At 37.5% G+C, this 20,433-nt stretch overlaps 1 protein-coding gene across 1 annotated transcript in view; it reads left to right on the top strand.

Annotated features, from left to right (window-relative positions):
- Window positions 1-20,433, top strand: part of IL23R (interleukin 23 receptor) — a 68,747-nt gene that overhangs the window by 25,599 nt on the left and 22,715 nt on the right. Inside the window, exons 5-7 of the mRNA XM_006089810.3 lie at window positions 506-666; window positions 6,350-6,495; window positions 16,632-16,788. Coding sequence (XP_006089872.1) covers window positions 506-666; window positions 6,350-6,495; window positions 16,632-16,788 — 464 coding nt within the window. The remainder of the gene's footprint in view (window positions 1-505; window positions 667-6,349; window positions 6,496-16,631; window positions 16,789-20,433) is intronic.

A 20,433-nucleotide genomic window follows, 5' to 3' on the forward strand; every position in this document is an offset into this window, starting at 1 on the left:
TATATCCGCATAGGCACACCTACACACATACATTCTCTTTTGTTTCTTAACACTTGGAGTGCGGGCAAACGAGGTACGTCGGCTCGCGTGAATTGCGCGTACTCCGTGGGAGCCGTCTTTAACTCGGTTCATATAGATTTGCGGTGGAGTGCGGGAAACGTGTAAACTCGGGCCGATTGTAACTGCGTATTACCAAATATTTGTTTGTAATCCACCCTTTTGGTGGATGGAACAAAACCAAAAGACAGAGCCATCTTATATTTTGGCGGGAAATTCACCCGCACTCCATGAAGGCAAAATTGTTTAGGTCCCATGAAAGTCACATTGTAGTCATAGATAGTCTCAAATTTCTTTTTTTAAATTCTCAAAATAAAATCAAGTTTGATCTTTTTTTCCCCCCAGTAAATGTTGATTTCTGAAAGCAGGTTAAAAAGGTAGCATCAAAAAATTCAGGAATAATTAATTTAAGGCAAACACAACTGGTAATTATGATCTTTTTTTAAAGTTTAGAGACAGAAGAAGAACAACAATATCTCGCCTCAAATTATATTAACATCTCCACTGATTCATTACAAGGAGGCAAGAAGTATTTGGTTTGGGTCCAAGCTGCAAATGTTCTAGGTACAGAGAAGTCAAAACAACTGCAAGTTCACCTGGATGATATAGGTAAAGAATAAGAAATTCTATACCGTATTTATAAATAAACAACTATTTGTGCTGACCTAGTTAAGTGAAGTCTAGATTTAAAAGGAGTTCCCTGAAAGATCTTATAGATCATGATAAAGAAAACAAGAATTACCCATAATTTCTACATGGGTGTATCTGTTTTTTAAAATACTGATAACTTTTTATGTTCAAGGATTGTTCTAAGGCAGTGATTCTCAACCTTCCTCATGCCGCGACCCTTTAATACAGTTCCTCATGTTGTGGTGACCCCAATTTCATTGTTACAAATTGAACATAATTAAAGCATAGTGATTAATCACAAAAACAATATGTAATTATATATGTGTTTTCCGATGGTCTTAGGCGACCCCTGTGAAAGGGTCGTTCGACCGCCAAAGGGGTCGCGACCCACAGGCTGAGAACCGCTGTTCTAAGAGCTATGGTGAATAAAATAGACAAGGTACCTGCTGCCCTAAATATCTTAAAGTCTACCAGGGAAGAGGGAAGGAAATAAGAATTAGAATAAAGTATTATGGGTCTTATATTCTGAGAAGGGCAGCATAATAAAGAATTTCTTCTGTATGCACTATTGTGGAAGTTATGTTTTTATTTTGAAAAGTTTTACAAAATACGTAGAAAATTGTGGAGAATTTTGTAGACATCTTTATCAGTCAAATTTAACAAATGTTAATATTTTTTTGCTTCAGATATTTTTAGGCCTTGCCTTTTTCGACTTACAATATAGAATAAATATTTCTATTAGTTTAATCTACAATAGTATTTTAATAAATGTCATTAACTAGTCACTATTGTTGAAGATTTAGACTGTTTTCAAATTTTCACCATTATAAATTATTGCCATGAACAACCTTTTGGCTAAAGTTTTGCTTGTAGTTGGTTTTCTCCTGAAGATAAATTCCAAAAAGTAATTTGGCTTTTTACAACTTGAGCATTTTATAACTATATCCCAGCCCTAAAGCCAGAGTTCAGCCAATGAACACCAAATGTGAATCATCCTCTTTGATAATCCTCATCCCAGTTATTCCTGTTTTTATCATAATAGCCCTCCCTTATCTGTGGATTTGCTTTATGTGATTTCAGTTATGTGTGGTCAACTGTGGTCCAAAAATATTAAATGTTAAATTCCAGGAATAAACAATTCACAAATTTTAAATAGTTTACCATTTTGAGTAGGGTGATTAAGTCTCGAGCCATCCTGTTAAATTCTGCCCAGGTTGTGAATCATCCTTTTATCCAGTATATCCACCCGCTATACTAATATATACGCTTCCTACTTAGCAGTCACTTACTAGCTGTGTTGGTTATCAGATATACTGTCACACTGTTTGTGTTCAAGTAACCCTTATTTTACTTGATAATGCCACAAAATGCAAGAGTTGTGATGCTGACAATTCAGATATTCCAGAGAGAAGCATAAAGGGCCCCCTTTAAGTGAAAAGGTAAGAATAGTACAAAATATATTATGAGAGTGCACATTCACATAACTTTTATTGTAATTGTTCTATTTTATTTCTAGTTATTGTTGTTTATCTCTTACAGTGCCTAATTATAAGTTAAACTTTATCACAGGTATATATGTACAGGAAAAAACATGGTATTCCTAGGGTTTGGTACTATCCGTGGTTTTAGGCATCCACTGGAGTCTTGGACCTGTCAGCCCCAGATAAGGAAGATTACTCTATGAAGGATGATTTCAGCAGGCTAACATTTATGCAGCACTTTCTTCAGGCTAACTGCTATTACACACATCATCTTATTTAACCCTCACAACAGCTCTATTTTGCAGAAGAGATTATAATGTATACATGAGAAAACTGAGGCTGTTGCCTTAAGAAATTTGAGATTGCAGAGCTAAGGAGCTTCTAATTCCAACATCCTCAACTACTATCCTGTTTTTATTTAAATACACAGTACAATGTGTCTGACAATTTTCCTGTTGAATAATAACTTAGGAGATGTGATGCCTTCTTATGGGGTACAACATGGGTATCTTTGGGGGATCACAAAGTTCTTCTATTCGAACTAATATCTTAATTTCTCAACTTCTGTCTTGACTAATGTCAACTATCTCAACTAACAGTATTAGTCTAAAAATCTGTCATTATGCTCTGAATTTTGGATTTGAAATAAACACTGCTGACTATGGTGATGAAAAATAATTCCATTGCATTGTCTATTCTTGGAGTTACAGTTCTCTTGACCATGACCTATACATTTTAGTAAATTTACATTTTGAGGTAAGATGGGGTAACATGCTCTTTTCTTATAACAGATTCACCTTGATGGATTAATGATTAAAGGCTATCATATCCACTATCATTTGGGCAATATGATTTTTAGTAACTAAATTATTAGCAGCAGTGTTACTGTTATTATCATTGTGACCTTATTATGATCATAATATTATTGAATTGTGTTCTAGACAACAAGCATATCACATTAAGTTCTGGAAACAATCACACATGGTACTGTGCCCATTTTACAGATGAAGAAAAAGATAAAATAATTTGCTCAAGGTTGCATAGCTAGTAGGACAGCTAGATTTCATCCCAAACTTGTTAACTTGTCATAATTATCACCACACCTCCCATAAAACAAAAATCTTATCTGGTCGCTGTGAATAAGGAAGCTTCTTGTTTGGAGCTCCTCCTCCTCCTCTTCCTCCCCCTCCTCCTCTTCCTCCTCCTCCTTTTCCTCTCCTCCCTCATTATCCAGATAATATAACAGATAGAGGACTTCACACAACAAAGCCACCAGAATATTAACAGATGAGCTATTTTCATTTGTGACACTTTAAGAATGAGACATTGCAAGTTAGATAAACGAACTGTTCTATGAAACTGAGGAAAGTGGACTCTCCTGGGAGCAATTTCCACATAATAGCTATGGGATTGGGCTTTAATTAAGTTAGAGAGGCTGTGCTGAAAGGCAGGGCCGAGTAATAGTGCAGTAACACTGTACCAAAATGACATGTGAGAGGAATGCTTAAACTTCTCTTATAGAGAAATAAATTAGAATACAGAAAGTGTGGTGCTTTCTGGCTGCCATTTTGAACATTAATGTTCCCCAATGAATAATTATGGGTAAATACATGCTATTTATTTCAATACAAGTAGAAACTGCAAATATGGTATCTACGATGACATGACAGTTTTGAGGGGATTTTTGGATTTTTTTCAATGTATAAATATTTCATGGCAGACAAAAGTGAATAATATATTGTTTATAGAGAAATACGTATGAGGTAGAAAAAAAGCGATAGAATTATTACCAATAAATTAAGGATAGAAGCTACCTCTTCTATAAGGGAAAAGAGGTTTGGGAATGGTTGTTTGGCCACCAATCAATGTCTTCCATAGAATCTAATTTGGATTGTTTTCCAAATGGATGATCAGTTATTACATAATATTTGTCATTTGCTTCTTATTATATTTTCTTTTATAGTTTTATCATAAATTTTATCATATCCTAAGTTCTCTTTTACAGTTGGGTCTAGATTTGACAGTTCTTTAAAAAATGTAAAATAGAGAAAAACAAAACCAAAATAAAAATGTAAAATCTTACGGGAAGGTTTAAACCTAATCAATGACAACAAAAATTTAACATTTGAATCTTGTATAACAAAAAATATGTTCAAGTTCATGTTATATAACATATATTTTTTAAAAATATATAAGCTGATTCAAATCTAAAGGCTTAGATCTCTACTGTGCCAAGACTCTATCTTAAACCTGACTTACTGTGATCTGCATTTCTCATAGGACTAAACAGATTTTGGTTCCTCCCAGAATTTTCTTTCTGCAAATGAATGCTTGTGCTGCTCTAGCAGTGGCAGGCCAAAGTCAGAAGTGGGAGGCAGGAGAGGGTAAATAACACAGCACTAAGGGTGCTTATGTGGTCTTCAGTGGTCTCAGAAGGTCCACTTCCCTGCATAATGTGAGCTTGCTCAGAGCCCCCAGTGGGGTCTACTTCCCTGACTCTAGGCATCTCTGAATACTGATTCTGCTTATAAGAAGCATATACTAGCTATAGGAAATCAACTATGGGATTCAGATGATAAAAGTTCGGTACAGTAAGGTCTTTAATTAGACTAATTCTCCTACTACTACTTCTGTCCTGCTCTAGGTTTAGCCCAAGGATTTTATTCTAAGACTGTGCTACTAGAGAGCAAATCTTTAATTTTTATATTTCTCTATAAATCATATACCTATGCACATAATTTTAGATAATAGTTATTAATAATTAAAAAATAATTTCCCCAAAGAATACTTTCTACATTTAGAATAAGTGAAAAGAAAATGAATTCATAGAGGATATTAAACTTCAACAATGGTCCCTAAAAACACACATACAGTCTTGAGCTTTTTATTAAATAATATAAGTAGAGGTCCCTGCCAGGTGGCTCAGTTGGTTGGAGTATCATCCTGTACACCAAAAAGGTTGTGGGTTTGATTCCGTCAGGGAACATACCTACATTGTAGATTCATTCCCCGGTTGGAATGTGAATGGGAGACAAACATCCTCTCTCTCTAAAAAATCAATAAACATATCCTTGAGTAAGGATTTTTTTTAAAAAAAGAATGCAATAATATTAGTAGTAATACATCTAGAAAAGTTATAGGTGTTTTTTTGTTGTTGTTCTAAGCGTGCATGTAGGAGAAATGGAAAGTACCAATGATCCCATTCTGTTTGGACAGAACAAACTTTTAAGTATTTATATAGTTTAGAAATATAGAGATTTCATTTACACCCTTACATATAGTACAACAAAAAACTAGTTAGAGAACCAATCCGAATTTCATTTCCCTTTTAAAAGTTATTTTCATAGAACATAGTGATAATTGGTAAAATCTTAGAGTCTTGTGAGACTTGCTTTGTTCAAATCATACTTTCAAATACAGATTTGTTTTAATGGAAAATAAAACAAGTTAGCAGTAAATACAAATATTCACACAAATTTCCATATAACACCAGAGAATAAAAATAATATTATTGTGAAAGGTTTATATTTAACAACTTATTAAATCAAATTATTTGAAGTAAATTTAGGATGCAAAACATCTCTCCTAAACAGATGCAGAGAAAAAGAGCTATCTCCTTTATTTCTTTTTTTACATTATTTTGTTAATAAGGCCAGGCTCTGGAATTTCATTAGTTATGATTATAAGGGTGTGTGTGTGTGTGTGGAGGGGGGTCGGGGGGAGGGAAGACAAGACTATTAGAGTTCCTTTTAAAAGAACTGAAGAATGGGCTGAATAGAAATTTACTTAGCAACCCCAATTGTTTCCTATATAACAGAATAGAAAACAAGGAAAAAAATCATTAATTATTAATTAGATCATGGAATTATTTTTAGTACTTAAGATTTTTTTATAATTTTTAAGGTTTATTTATTGATCTGAGAGAGAGAGAGAGAGAGAGAGAGAGAGAGAATATTGATTTGTTGTTCCACTTATATATGCATTCATTGGTAGATTCTAGTATGTGTCACTGACCGGGGATCAAACCTAAACCTTGGCATATTGGGTCGATGCTCTCACCAAGTGAACTATGTGGCCAGGGCAGTACTGAGTTTTAACACGTCTGCAGATTGATGAAAAGACACACATTTCTCTCTAGGCAAGTTTTAAATTGCTGGGTTTTTGTTTTTGTTTTTTCCTAGTGATACCTTCTGAAGCTATCATTTTCAGGGTTGAAGATATAAATACTACAGTCCCCAAGACCATAATTCACTGGAATAGTCAAACAACAATTGAAAAGGTTTCCTGTGAAATGAGACACAAGGCTACAACAAACCGAACTTGGAATGTAAGCTCACTTTCACCATTCTTTAGTATGTAAGTGAATGAAAAAAAGCGCCAACCAACAGTCAGTGACCACAGGGGACTTACAGGGATCTATTTGACATGTTTTTATCTGATTCTTTGTGTGATATTCATACCACTCTGGTTTTAATAATGATTATACTATGTTTCCACACAGGGAGATGTTTTCTGAACAGGTCCACTTGCCTTTTGTAAAGTGCTAAATAGTTGAATGTTCAGCTGACAGATGTCCATCTACTTAGTTCTTAGGCCTCAGTCTTAGATGAGTATAAGGTTACAAAGTGAATGTCTACTGGTAGACAAATTAATCATCCTCAAATACCAATGGCAAGTTACCATTGGGAGAGACGTAGGTACAAGGTTCATTAATAAAATCACATCACATGACAGCACCTGTGAACATTAATAAAAACTCACTAATTTGAACTATAGGGTAACATTAGTCTGAGAAAAAAGTTCCAATTTGCTTAATTGAGAGTTATTTTTCATGTATGATGGATACATGGATAAAGAAGATGTGAGATATATCTAGTATATATATACACACAGTGGAATATTACTCAGCAATTAAAAAAAAATGAAATCTTGCCATTTGTGACTACATGGGTAGACCTAGAAGGCATTATGCTAAGTGAAATAAGACAGACAGAGAAAAACAAATATCATATGATTTCACTTATATGTGGAATCTGAAAAATAACTAACAAAAATAGAACAAAAATAGACCCATTGTAATAGAGAACAAGCTGATGTTTGCCAAAGGGGAGGAAGGTGGGGAGAATGGGTGAAATTAAAGAAAGAAGGAAAGGAAAGGAAAGGAAAGGAAAGGAAAGGAAAGGAAAGGAAAGGAAAGGAAAGGAAAGGAAAGGAAAGGAAAAAGAGAAAGGGGAGGAAGGAGGGAGGAAGGGAGGGGGAGGGAGGGGGAGAGAGAGGGGAAGGGAAAGAAAGAAAACTAAGTTAGTTCTGGGTGAACATGATGAATTGAACATACTCATCCAAATAAAATAAAATAACAACCCTCTCTTTCAAAAAACAATTGTGAGTTATGTATCATGTATAAATTTACCAGTTTTCATGGAGTTAAATGAAACAATGTATATTTAAGACTAATCTTTGGTGATCGATGTGACTCCAAAGCCTTCTTCTGCTTCAGCTTCATCATTCTGAGCATGAGTTTTGTTGTGGACCAATGTGCTAAAGAGTGTGAAGATGAGGGTAAAACTATATTGACTTCATGACATCCTCTAAAGCAGGGGTCCTCAAACTACGGCCCGCGGGCCACATGCAAATACAAATATTGTATTTGTTCCCGTTTTGTTTTTTTACTTCAAAATAAGATATGTGCAGTGTGCATAGGAATTTGTTCATAGTGGTTTTTTTTTAAACTATAGTCCGGCCCTCCAACGGTCTGAGGGACAGTGAACTGGCCCCCTGTTCAAAAAGTTTGAGGACCCCTGCTCTAAAGATTGCTCTTTCAAATAAATCCCTGTTGTCAGTCGTTTATTTACCTTGTTCATTTAAATCAGAAATGTAAACTTCACAGTTGTTCAGATTACACTGAGATGCGAGTTCATGTGCTGCATCATTTGGGCAGTAACCAAGTGGCCATGCTGCTGGACTCCTTGCCTGAATAATTATGCATCTGTGTGCACAGCAGTACCACACTTAACGCCTGGGACAGATGAGATAAACACTAAACAAAAATCCACAGCCACTCTTTTACCTAGGCTGAACTTAGGTAAATTTGAGAACAACCTAAATGAAATTCTTGAGTCTTAGATTTTGAGTTTATAGGGTTTTGCTCAAATAGGACACCTGGGCCCTTGTGTAGTGTGACAGTCATAGGATGATACTGAGAATAGGAAACTCCTTTATTTGGCAGAAGTAGGAGGAAGTAATAGGCTGTAAGAATGTTTAGAAAATACAAAGGAATTATGTTATCTGTATCTCTGAATAGGTTTTCAGAAACCAGCTGTTTTCTGGTTGAAACTCTTGTTCTCTGCTCCCCCTGGTGGAGATATATATATGTCATTGTGAGACTTGGTGACTGGTAAATTTGAGCTCACTTTTCAAAATCTTCTCTTTCAATGAAAACACAACAACAAAAAAAATCTATGGGACACAGTGAAAGCAGCCCTGAGAAGGAAGTTTATAGCTCTACAGGCCTACTTTAAAAAACAAGAAAAAATGGTAATAAATCATCTAACTCTACAACTTAAAGAATTAGAAAGAGAGCAACAAGAAAAGCCCAGAGCAGAAGGAAGGAGATAATAAAGATCAGAGGAGAAATAAATGACATAGAGACCAAAAAAAAAAAAAACACAAAACAAAACAAAAAAGACAATACAAAAGATCAATGAAACCAAGAGCTGGTTCTTTGAATGGATAAACAAGATTGATGAACCTCTAGCCAGGCTCACCAAGAAGCAAAGAGAGAGGACCCAAATAAACAAAATCAGAAATGAAAGAGGCGAAATAACAACAGACCCCACAGAAATACAAAGGATTGTAAAAAAAAAAAAAAATACTATGAACAACTCTATTCCAATAAACTAGACAACCTAGAGGAAATGGACATATTCCTAGAAAAATACAACCTTCCAAAACTCAATCAGGAAGAATCTACAAATCTCAATAGGCCAATAACTATGGAGGAAATAGAAGCAGTCATCAAAAAGCTTCCAGCAAACAAAAGTCCGGGGCCAGATGGCTTCACAGGGGAGTTTCACCAAACATTCAAACAAGAACTAAAACCTACCCTCCTCAGACTATTCCAAAAAATTCAAGAGGAAGGAACACTTCCAAGCTCATTCTATGAAGCCAACATTACCCTAATACCAAAACCAGATAAAGACAACACAAAGAAAGAGAATTACAGGCCAATATCCCTTATGAACATAGATGCCAAAATCTTCAGCAAAATTCTAGCAAATCAGATCCAGCATTACATCAGAAAGATCATACACCATGACCAAGTAGGATCAATAAACATGGTACATCACATAAACAAATTGAGAGATAAAAATCACATAGTCATATCAATTGATGCAGAAAAAGCATTTAACAAAATCCAACACCCTTTCTTGATAAAAACCCTCAGCAAAATGGGAATAAAGGAGTATACCTCAACATAATAAAAGCCTTATAGCCAACAAGCCTACAGCCAACATCATACTCAATGGGCAAAAACTAAAACCATTTCACCTAAGAACAGGAACAAGTCAGGGATGCCCACTCTCACCACTCCTGTTCAACATAGTACTGGAAGTGCCAGCCATTGTGATCAGACAAGAAGAAGAAATAAAAGGCATCCAAATTGGAAAAGAAGACGTAAAACTGTCATTATTTGCAGATGACATGATACTGTACATAGAAAACCCTAAAGACTCCATCAAAAAATTATTAGACTTAATAAATGAATTTGGCAATGTAGCAGGATACAAAATTAATGCCAAGAAATCTAAGGCAATTTATACATCAATAGTGAACTTACAGAGAGATTTTTAAAAATCCCATTTACCATTGCACCAAAAAAATTAAGACATGTAGGAATAAACTTAACTAAGGAGGTAAGAGACCTATATTCAGAAAACTAGAGGACACTGAAAAAAGAGATAGAGGAAGACATAAACAGATGGAAGAACATACCGTGTTCATGGATTGGTAGAATCAACATCATTAAAATGTCCATACTACCCAAAGCAATCTACAGATTCAATGCAATCCCATTAAAATACCAATGGCATATTTCACAGACCTAGAACGAACTCTCCAAAAATTAATCTGGAATAAAAAAAGACCCCGAATAGCTGCAGCGATCCTGAGAAGAAAAACAAAGTAGGTGGGATCTCAATACCAGATATCAAGCTGTATTACAAAGCCACTGTTCTCAAAACAGCCTGGTACTGGCACAAGAACAGACATATAACCAATGGAATAGAATAGAGAACCCAGAAATCAACCCAAACCACTATGCTCAATTAATATTTGACAAAGGAGGCAAGTACATACAATGGAGTCAAGACAGTCTCTTCAATAAATGGTGTTGGGAAAATTGGACAGATACATGCAAAAAGATGAAACTAGACCACCAACTTACACCATACACAAAAATAAATTCAAAATGGATAAAGGACTTAAACATAAGACAGGAAACCATAAAAATCTTAGAGGAATCCACAGGCAGCAAAATCTCAGACATATGCTGAAGCAATATCTTTACTGATAAAGCTCCCAGGGCAACAGAAACTAAAGAGAAAATAAACAAATGGGACTACATCAAAATAAAAAGCTTCTGCACAGCAAAAGAAACCATCAGCCGAACCGGTTTGGCTCAGTGGATAGAGCGTCGGCCTGCGGACTGAAGGGTCCCAGGTTCGATTCTGGTCAAGGGCATGTACCTTGGTTGCGGGCACATCCCCAGTAGGGGGCGTGTAGGAGGCAGCTGATCGATCACTCCCATCGATGTTTCTAACTCTCTATCCCTCTCCCTTCTTCTCTGTAAAAAATCAATAAAATATATATTTAAAAAAAAAAAGAAACCATCAATAAAACAACAAGAAAGCCCACTGCATGGGAGAACATATTTGCCAATGTTATCTCTGATAAGGGTTTAATCTCGAAGATTTACAGGGAACTCATACAACTTAACAAAAGGAAGGTAAACAACCCAATCAAAAAATGGGCAATGAACCTAAATAGATACTTTTCGAAAGAAGACAGAAGGAAGGCCAAGAGACATATGAAAACGTGCTCAAAGTCACTAATCATCTGAGAGATGCAAATCAAAATGACAATGAGGTACCATCTCACACCTGTCAGAATGGCTATCAACAAATCAACAAATAACAAGTGCTGGTGAGGATGCAGAGAAAGGGAACCCTCATGCACTGCTGGTGGGAATGCAAACTGGTGCAACCACTGTGGAGAACAGTATGGAGTTTCCTCAAAAAACTAAAAATGGAACTTCCACTTGACCCAGTGATCCCACTTCTAGGAATATATCCCAAGAAACTAGAAACATCAATCAGAAAGGATAGATGCACCCCTATGTCGATAGCAGCACAATTTACTTAGCTAATTCCAAATAGCTAAGATTTGGAAACAGCCTAAGTGCCCATCAGCAGATGAGTGGATTAAGAAACTGTGGTTGCCAAACCGGTTTGGCTCAGTGGATAGAGCGTCGGCCTGCGGACTGAAGGGTCCCGGGTTCGATTCCGGTCAAGGGCATGTACCTGGGTTGCGGGCACATCCCCAGTGGGGGGCGTGCAGGAGGCAGCTGATCGATCTCTCTCATCAATGTTTCTGGCTCTCTATCCCTCTCCCTTCTTCTCTGTAAAAAATCAATAAAATATTTAAAAAAAAAAAAAGAAAGAAACTGTGGTACACCTACACAATGGAATACTATTCTGCTGTAAAAAGGAAAGAACTCCTACCATTTGCAACAGCATGGATGGTCCTGGAGAGCATTATGCTAAGTGAAATAAGTCAGTCAGAGAAAGATAAATATCACACGATCTCACTCATTTGTGGAATATAATGAAAAACATAAACTGATGAACAAAAACAGATCCAGAGACAGAGAAGCATCCATCAGATGCTCAAACCTCAGAGGGAAGGTAGGGGAGGGTGCGGAGGAGGGGGAGAGATCAACCAAAGGACTTGTATGCATGCATATAAGCATAACCAATGGACACAGACACCAGGGGGGTTGAGGGCATGAGCGGGGGTGGGGGTGGGGGCAATGGGGAGGATAAGGACACATATGTAATACCTTAATCAGTAAAGAAAGAAAAATAAAACCTCTTTAATAGGAGCAGACAAATGAAGGAACTGGAAGAATATTTGTTATCTTATTTACCAGTAATCTTCATAACAATCTTTTGTGATAGGTAGTATCAGCACCATTACAGACTGGACTTCAAAGAGCTTAAGACAGGTTCCCCAAACTTTACACAGTTAGTAACTAAATGCCTCTCACAGATCTTACTAGTACATCCCTTTGGGCATCCCCCAAACTATTTGGAAAATGAAAAAATAGGTTTCAATCGAAAACCCGTATCCTATCCCTTCTGCTATGATTCTTCCAAATGTAACCACTTACATAGAAAAAGATGAATTACTATTTCTATCCTGATGACCCAAATCCAGTCAGTAACAGCCAGAGTGAAGCTTTGTGTTTTACATGTGCTACCCTATCCATTTTGTCTGGATCAGACATAAGATGCTATCTTTGCCTCCATGTAGGGAGACAGGAAGTCAGAGTCAAGAAGAGTGGGAGGACACAAAGGACTACAGATTCACTTTGCCACCTGGGCTCTGCCTCCATCAGACATTGCTGGAGGGAGGTACTTCCAGGCGCCAGGCAGCCACCAGGAAAGCCTTGCGGCTAAGCACACAGGCTCTGGAGTTCAAAGCCTGGCTCTGCCTCTCTAGTTGTGCAACCTTGGGCAAGTTCCTTATCTTCTCTGTGCCTCATTATGCCCATACCTAAAACAGGAACGAGAGAAGCACTTACCTCACAGGGTTGTGGGGATGATCAAATGCTGTAAGAAGCTAGCCCAGAGCCTGGAATGGAGTTAATGTCCAGTGAACGGGGGCTGTTATCATTATTCTTCATCTTAACCTCCAGGAGAGCCAGGCAGCAGGCTTGATAGAGCGAAGGAAGCCCACCTGGAAAGCAAAATCAGTGCATTGAGAATGCTTTTCAGCCCCTTTTAGCTAAGCTGCATACAGACTGTGAGGTGTCAGCCAGCCCTCCAGGCGATCCTCCAGGCTGACACCGTGGGGAGAATATTTACCTTCTTGGTTATCTTCATGGACTGTCTTCCTGGCATCTCAAACTGTGTCAGAATTGGAGCTCAGTCCTCAGCAATCCTTGCCCACTGCTGTGTACTCTTTGCCATGTTGAAAACACCTCGCTGTTTACATGTATATTTCCCCATCCTGTGATTGTGAGTCTCTGGACGACAGGGCTGTTCTATATTTTTGTAGCTACATTGATTCTTATAATGTCTAATTCACATAAATAATACTATGAAACATGAGCTATTATTATTATTTGCCTTTAATAGTGCCTAGCAGCAATAATAGTAATTTAAGGAAATCTTCCCAATAAGTTCGAGTAAATGGATTAATGGTGACACTTCTCTAATTACACAAGACCAAGGTATTGACAAACTTTTTATTCAAGGTCCAAACAGTAAACAATTTAGGCTTTGCAGGCCATAAGGTCTCTGTCCCAACTACTGAACTTTGCATGGGCAGCATGAAAACAGACACTAAGTGAGTGGACATTGTTCCGTACACTGAAATTTTCATTTCATATCATTTTCATGTATCATGAAATAGTCTTCCATTGATTTTTCTTCCAACCACTTAAGAAATGTAAAACCCATTCTTAGCTCATGGGCCCCACAAAACCAAGTATTTGTTCTCTCCCTGGAATGACTAATAGAACAATACACAGATAGCAGAGGGCCAAATCCTTGGCCTTTGCATTTCAAAAGTGTAAATGCTGGTAGAAGACAGAAGACTTGGAAGAGATTAGTCATGACTAAGTTTCCCAATAATCATGTCCCTTCCCTCCTCCACCAAACAGTAGATAAAGATTACCTGAGCAGCAAGAGCTAAAACTGGCCAGGGCCAGAGGTAAGAGGGGAGAATCAAGAGTTAAGACACTGGAGAGTCAGAGAAGGGTCCCCTGGCCCTGGGCCATGCCCCAGGGTGGGATTTGAAGGAAGTCAGGATTATAGAACTCTCTGAATAGGTTTGAGATTCTCCTTCCCTCCACAAAAGGATGCTCCCAGAAACTTAGAAGAAACCCTAAGAAAAGATGTACCTCAAACTGATGGAGATTGAGTCTCTATGCCCTCACCTACCTAGAAATTAACTGCTATAAAAAATAAAGTCCTATTTCTTGCACTTGAGATCATCCCCTTGCCATGGGTGCTCAATGAGGTCTAGCCCTCAATGTTCATTTCAGCCTCTGAAAATAGCATCTTGAAGTGTCGTCATCCTGTGGTTGCAAGGCCCTAAGCAGTTACCTGGCTTATCTAATGCTAGAAACAACTCTGCTAACAGTTCTGTAAATTTTTTCTCTCTAGTTTAGAATTCTGGCTATACTTTAGGGTACTTCCTCAAGAGGACTTACCTGTAAATGTAATGGCAAGAGACATATTAGAGAATAACAATTCCCTTCTAAGAGAAACTATGTTAACTTAAAAAACCATTGAAACCTGTAAAGAATTTTTGTGAGTTTATTTGAGCCAATCTTTTGACATATGCCGGAAGCAAAACCTCAACAAATTGAGATAATGCTCCGGAGAATGGCGGGTTACATCTGTATTTATACATTGCAATCAAAGGAAAGAGACACAAGTGGGTTACATGAAATCCATTGGTGATAGACTAGAGAGACAGGAGAAAGCAAAACAGGGAAACCCTTGGGATTTGATAAAAAGTAAAATGATAGACACATACTTAGGTGGGTGTAGGAACAATTAACATAACAATGAAGGATCTGTGGTATCTGTCCTGGAGCCCAGGCACATTAGGTTGTGCCCCAAGGGGTCCAGAAAAAGGGAAGTTACAAGTTACCCAGACATTTCAAGGGTATGTTATTATAGATGCAAAAAGACAGGCTCAGTTAAGGTAAAGGTTGACCTTGTCAGTGAAGATCCCGGCCTAGGACGTAACTGCCCACCATAACTGCTTTTAGTTAAAGTTTAATTTCAGACCATCCTTTGTGGTTACTTTAGGCCTCTGAGTTTGCAGGACTGCCATGAAGGCCTTTCCCGTGCGTATTAGGTTAGCATGTGGCCCCTTTCATCCACACTAATATGAAGAAGAATGCAGTTGAAAGTCAAACTTTTGGCACAAATAAAATGTCTCCTGGAACCCAGGAGGCCCCGGGGGTCACCAGTCATGTTTACATAGCAGAAAATTCCATAGAGACATATTTTCAATGCATTGCAAATTTTAAAGATTTATGTTAAGATTATTATTATTTTTTTAAAGATTGGGTCTTAACAGAAGAATCCCTAAATGAGGTTGCTATCTTGCTCTTTAAAAAAATAAAAAAGCATCTTGATAGTTTCTACTTTCTCTTTCATGAGTGTTCAGTAACTGTTTTCTCCCAGCTGCTGCATAAATGCATTTTTAGATATATTTTATGTCTACCTTTTAATCATGCTTCACTTTTTCAGTAAATCCCTTATCACAACATACTGATGGTGCTGTATAAGTGATTTCTCTGTCCCATCTGAAGCAGCTTGTTCGGGGGTCATTTTTCATTACATTTTGTAGCAGGTTGCAGTGCCCCAGAAAATGATTTTTAAGTTTATACCTCAGCTATTTTCTTGCTTATCTTCCATTGGATTTTTACAGTTCAATTTCCTTAAATGTTTCATTTCATTTTCTCACTCATACATATACATAACAGGTCTTACAGAATCTGCATAAATTTGCAATGAGGACCAATTTAACAGTTTAGCTTATGAGTAATTTTTTCTAAAAGTCATCATTAGCAAGTGAAATTATATAACCATTCGTGAATAATTATTGATCTAAATATTCCACTGCAAAGAGTGAGAGAGAGAACTGAAATCAAACAATTGCTATTAGGTCCCCCATTTCTTCTACCCCATTATAATCAGCTATTTCAAAATTAAGAATATATTACATTTGGACTTTCTTGAAATTTAAAATCTTGAGACAGTTATCAAATACAATGTGTACTTCATTTTAAAATGAAATATATTTTTATTAATTTCAGAGAGAGAAAGGGAGAGGGAGAGACAGATAGAAAAACCAATGATGAGAGCAAATTGATCGGCTGCCTCCTGCACACCCCACACTGGGGATCAAGCCCGCAACCCACAACAGGGCATGTCAACAACTGAGTCACACCGGCTAGGCTGTACTTAATTTTTAATGTTAAATAACATGTATTTAATTATTTATGGCCATGTTTTACCTAAAATACCCTATTCCTCTTTGTTTCCCAGGCTCTGGAAGAGTGCCTGAAATATAATAGGTACTCCATGCATTTCTGCTAAATTGAATAATTGTTTTGAAAGCACATTGTATCATTTCATTATTGTTATTCATCCATTTTAGGTTAAGGAATTTGACACCAATTTTACATATGTGCAACAGTCAACATTCTATTTGGAGCCAAATACCAAATATGTATTTCAAGTGAGATGTCGAGAAACAGGTAAAAGCTACTGGCAGTCCTGGAGTTCACCCTTTTTTCATAAAACACCTGAAACAGGTGAGTGTATCTATATATTTAATCTCTTAGGCTTTTCTTTTGACCTCTATCTCTCTTCTAATTATATACATTTTTTTTTCTTCTTGATGTCTATCAAAGTTGCCAAAAGGATTCTAGGGCAGGTGGTAATACTTTCATTGTCATCTTGCTTTGATTTTTGTGGAGTCTGACTACAATTTATGCAATGGTTCTCGAACATTCCTGGGCCTAAAAACCAATGCACACCACGAACATTCCTGGGCCTAAAAACCCTCTTTCACAGGTCTCAGGTAGCGGGAGTGGGGGGGGATGCTCAAGAGTCAGCATTGCTTACAAACATCCTGGGTGATTGTGAGGCAGATAATAACCTCAGGCCTTGTTTTGAAAAAAGACATTACTCAGAGTTACATTCAATTCTCTAGGTCAGTCTGTTAAAATATATTCTTCAAAAACAGACACAAATCAAATCATATCAATAAGTACTGATTACCTACTATATGCAAAACAATCCGAAAGCGTTAAAGCACTTAACTATGAAATTATTTAATTCTATTCTTAATAAAATTTAGCTAAGCTGTTGTTTATATTTAGCTATTTCTCTGCTCTTAATATTACTAGTTTAATATTCTAGGAATTTACATGTCATTTAATAAAATCTTAGCCAAATAGATTTCAATTGTAAGCATACAATAAAATGACCCTATTGAAATTATCATAATATTTGATAATTGCTCCATTATCCTAAAGATGTCTCTCTAGTATAGGTAGCTTATACACTAGATTTATTTTTTTCCTTTCAGAACAGAAAAACTTAATTATAATTACACTATTGTTAATATCATCTTTATTATAATATAGCATCTTGTAATTGTGTTTTATGTTTTCAAAGCAGTTTAACATTCATTATAAATATTGGTGACCAACCAGCACGTAGAGAAATTTCTTTTGGCGCCCCCTAAAGCCCAAATTTTAGAAACACATTTTAAAAAATCATACAAAATTTTTTGAATGACAGTTGACATACATTATTAAATTAGTTTCAGGTGTACACTTCAGTGATTAGACATTACATAACTTACTGAGTGATCATCTGATAAATCTCACACCCATCTGACACCAGACATAGTTACTAGAATTTTATTGACTATATTCCCTATGCTGTACTTTATATCCACATGATTATTCTGTAACAACCAATTTGTACTTTTTAATACCTTTTTTTCCCATCCCCTCGACACTCCCTCCCATCTGGCAACTGTCAAAATGTCTCTGTATCTATAAATCTGTTTCTGTTCTGCTTGTTCATTTATTTTGGTTTTTTAGATTCAGTTGCTGGTAGATATGTATTTATTGCAATTTTATTGTTCATAATTTTGATCTTTTTTTCCTTCTTCTTAAAGAGACCCTTTAACATTTCATATAACAACTGGTTTGGTGGTGATGAACACCTTTAACTTTTTCTTATCTGGGAAGCTCTTTATCTGCCCCTCATTCTAAATGATACCTTTACTGAATAGAATAATCTCTGTTGTAAGGTCCTTGTTCCTTATCACTTTGAATATTTCTTGCCACTCTCTTTTGGCCTGCAAAGTTTGTTGAGAAATCAGATGGCAGTCTTTATGGGAGCTCCTTTGTAGGTAACTAACTGCTTTTCTCCTACTGCTTTTAAGATTCTCTCTTTGTCTTTAATCTTTTGCATTTTAACTATGATGTGCCTTAGTATGGGCCTTTATGGGTCATCTTATTTGGGACTCTCTACACTTGCTGGACTTGTATTTCCTTCACCAAGTTAGGAAAGTTTTCTGTTATTATTTTCTCAAATAGGTTTTCAATTTCTTGCTCTCTCTGTTTTCCTTCCAGTACCCCATGATGTGAATGTTGGTACGCTTGAAGTTGTCCAGAAGCTCTTGACACTATCTTCATTTTTTTGGATTCTTTTTTCTTTTTGCTGTTCTGATTGGGTGTTTTTTTTGCTTCCTTATATTCCAAGTCACTAATTTGATTCTCAGCTTCCTCTACTCTACCACTGATTCTCTGTAAATAATTCTTCATTTCAGTTAATGTATCCTTCATTTATGAAGTTCTCACTAAATTCATTGAGCATCCTTATAACCAGTGTTTTGAATTCTGCATCTAGAATATGGCTTGTCTCCATTTGGTTTATTTCTTTTTCTGGAGGTTTGTTCTGTTCTTTCATTTGGAACATGTTTCTTTGTCTCCTCATTTTGGCTGCTTCCCTGTTTGTTTCTATGTGTTAGGTAGAGCTGCTACCCCTCCCTGTCTTGGAAGAGTGGCCTAATGTAATCAATGTTCTGTAGGGTTCAATGGCACAGCCTCCCCTATCACCCAAGCTGGCATTCGAGATGTGCCCTACTCCCTGTGTGAGTTGTGTATACCCCGCTATTGTAGTTGAGCTTTGATTGCTTTTGGCATGTCAATGGGAGGAATTTACCCCCAGGCCAATCAGCTGCAAGGACTGGCTTCAATCGCTGATTCCTGTGGAGGATCAGCTGTGCAGGGATCACCCCACAGAGCATTTTCAGTGGGGGTCTGGTGCCCCTTGCATGTGTCACTTGTAGAGGTGGTTGGGCGGTGTTTCATGTGGTCTCGAGCTGTCTATTGGGTGTGGTGGCTCTGGAGACACCCAGGAGGTACAGGCCAAGGTCATCCACCACCTGAGTTCTGTCTGGGGCACTGGCACGGGCTACAAAGTGATTTGCAGATATCTACTACTTGTGCTGGGTTTGGAGGTGCCCAGGGCAGTTCAGACTGTGAAGCAAGGACAGCTGCTACTAGGGCTGCATCTGGAGCCACACAGGGAGAGTACAGGGCATGCTGAGGCCAGATGCTGCTTGTTTGAGAGATTTTGTAAAAACCTCGAGTATGAGCCAAGCAAGACAGGAAATTCATATGGAAAAAGTGGAAACAGTGTGGGTGGACCTGCAAGTTGGGTGGGGTGGGATCTCAGGGCATCACCAGGGCAGGGCAAACAGTGGGAGCCAAGTTGATGGAGTCTCAGATATGAAGCCCACCTGCTGGTTCAGTTGGGGAGAGGCTTATCAAAGGAACAATGGCCTCTGCCAACTGTCTGAGAGAAAGCTCCCCTCTCACCCCCAGCTCCCACCCTGATGTCAGGCAATTCAGTCCCTCCCCATATGTCTTTGGTGCCTTTGAAGCTGCTGCCCTGGTGTTGGAACTCAGAGGGAGTGAGTCTGAGTAAGTCCGTGTGCAAACCCTTTAAGAGGAACTGCCTAGGACTCCAGGAGCTTCCATCTCCCTCAGCCTCAATTCCCACTAGTTTTTACAGCCAGAAGTTGTGGGGACTTCTCTTCCGGGCATTGATTGGTACTCTGGTGTGGGGCTGGGACCCCTTGCTCCTTAGGGGACACCCCTACAGCTGAGATATCCCTTCCAATTTTTATCCGACACATGTGGGTGTGGGACCAGCCCATTCTGCATATCCACCCCTCCTACCAGTCTTGGTGTAGCTTCTTCTTTAATTTCCTAGTTGTAGGACTTCCATTAAGCCAGATTTCAGACAGTTCTGAATGATGGTTCTGTAGTTTAGTTGTAATTTTGATGTAGAAACACTTTATTAAGGGAATCATTTGCAATACCAAGTCTCTTTTTTAAAAGTTAGTTTTTAATTGAAAATATTCTGACTTA

The sequence above is a fragment of the Myotis lucifugus genome, unplaced genomic scaffold (genome assembly GCF_000147115.1).
Source record: "Myotis lucifugus unplaced genomic scaffold, Myoluc2.0 scaffold_63, whole genome shotgun sequence".
Classification (NCBI taxonomy): domain Eukaryota; kingdom Metazoa; phylum Chordata; class Mammalia; order Chiroptera; family Vespertilionidae; genus Myotis; species Myotis lucifugus.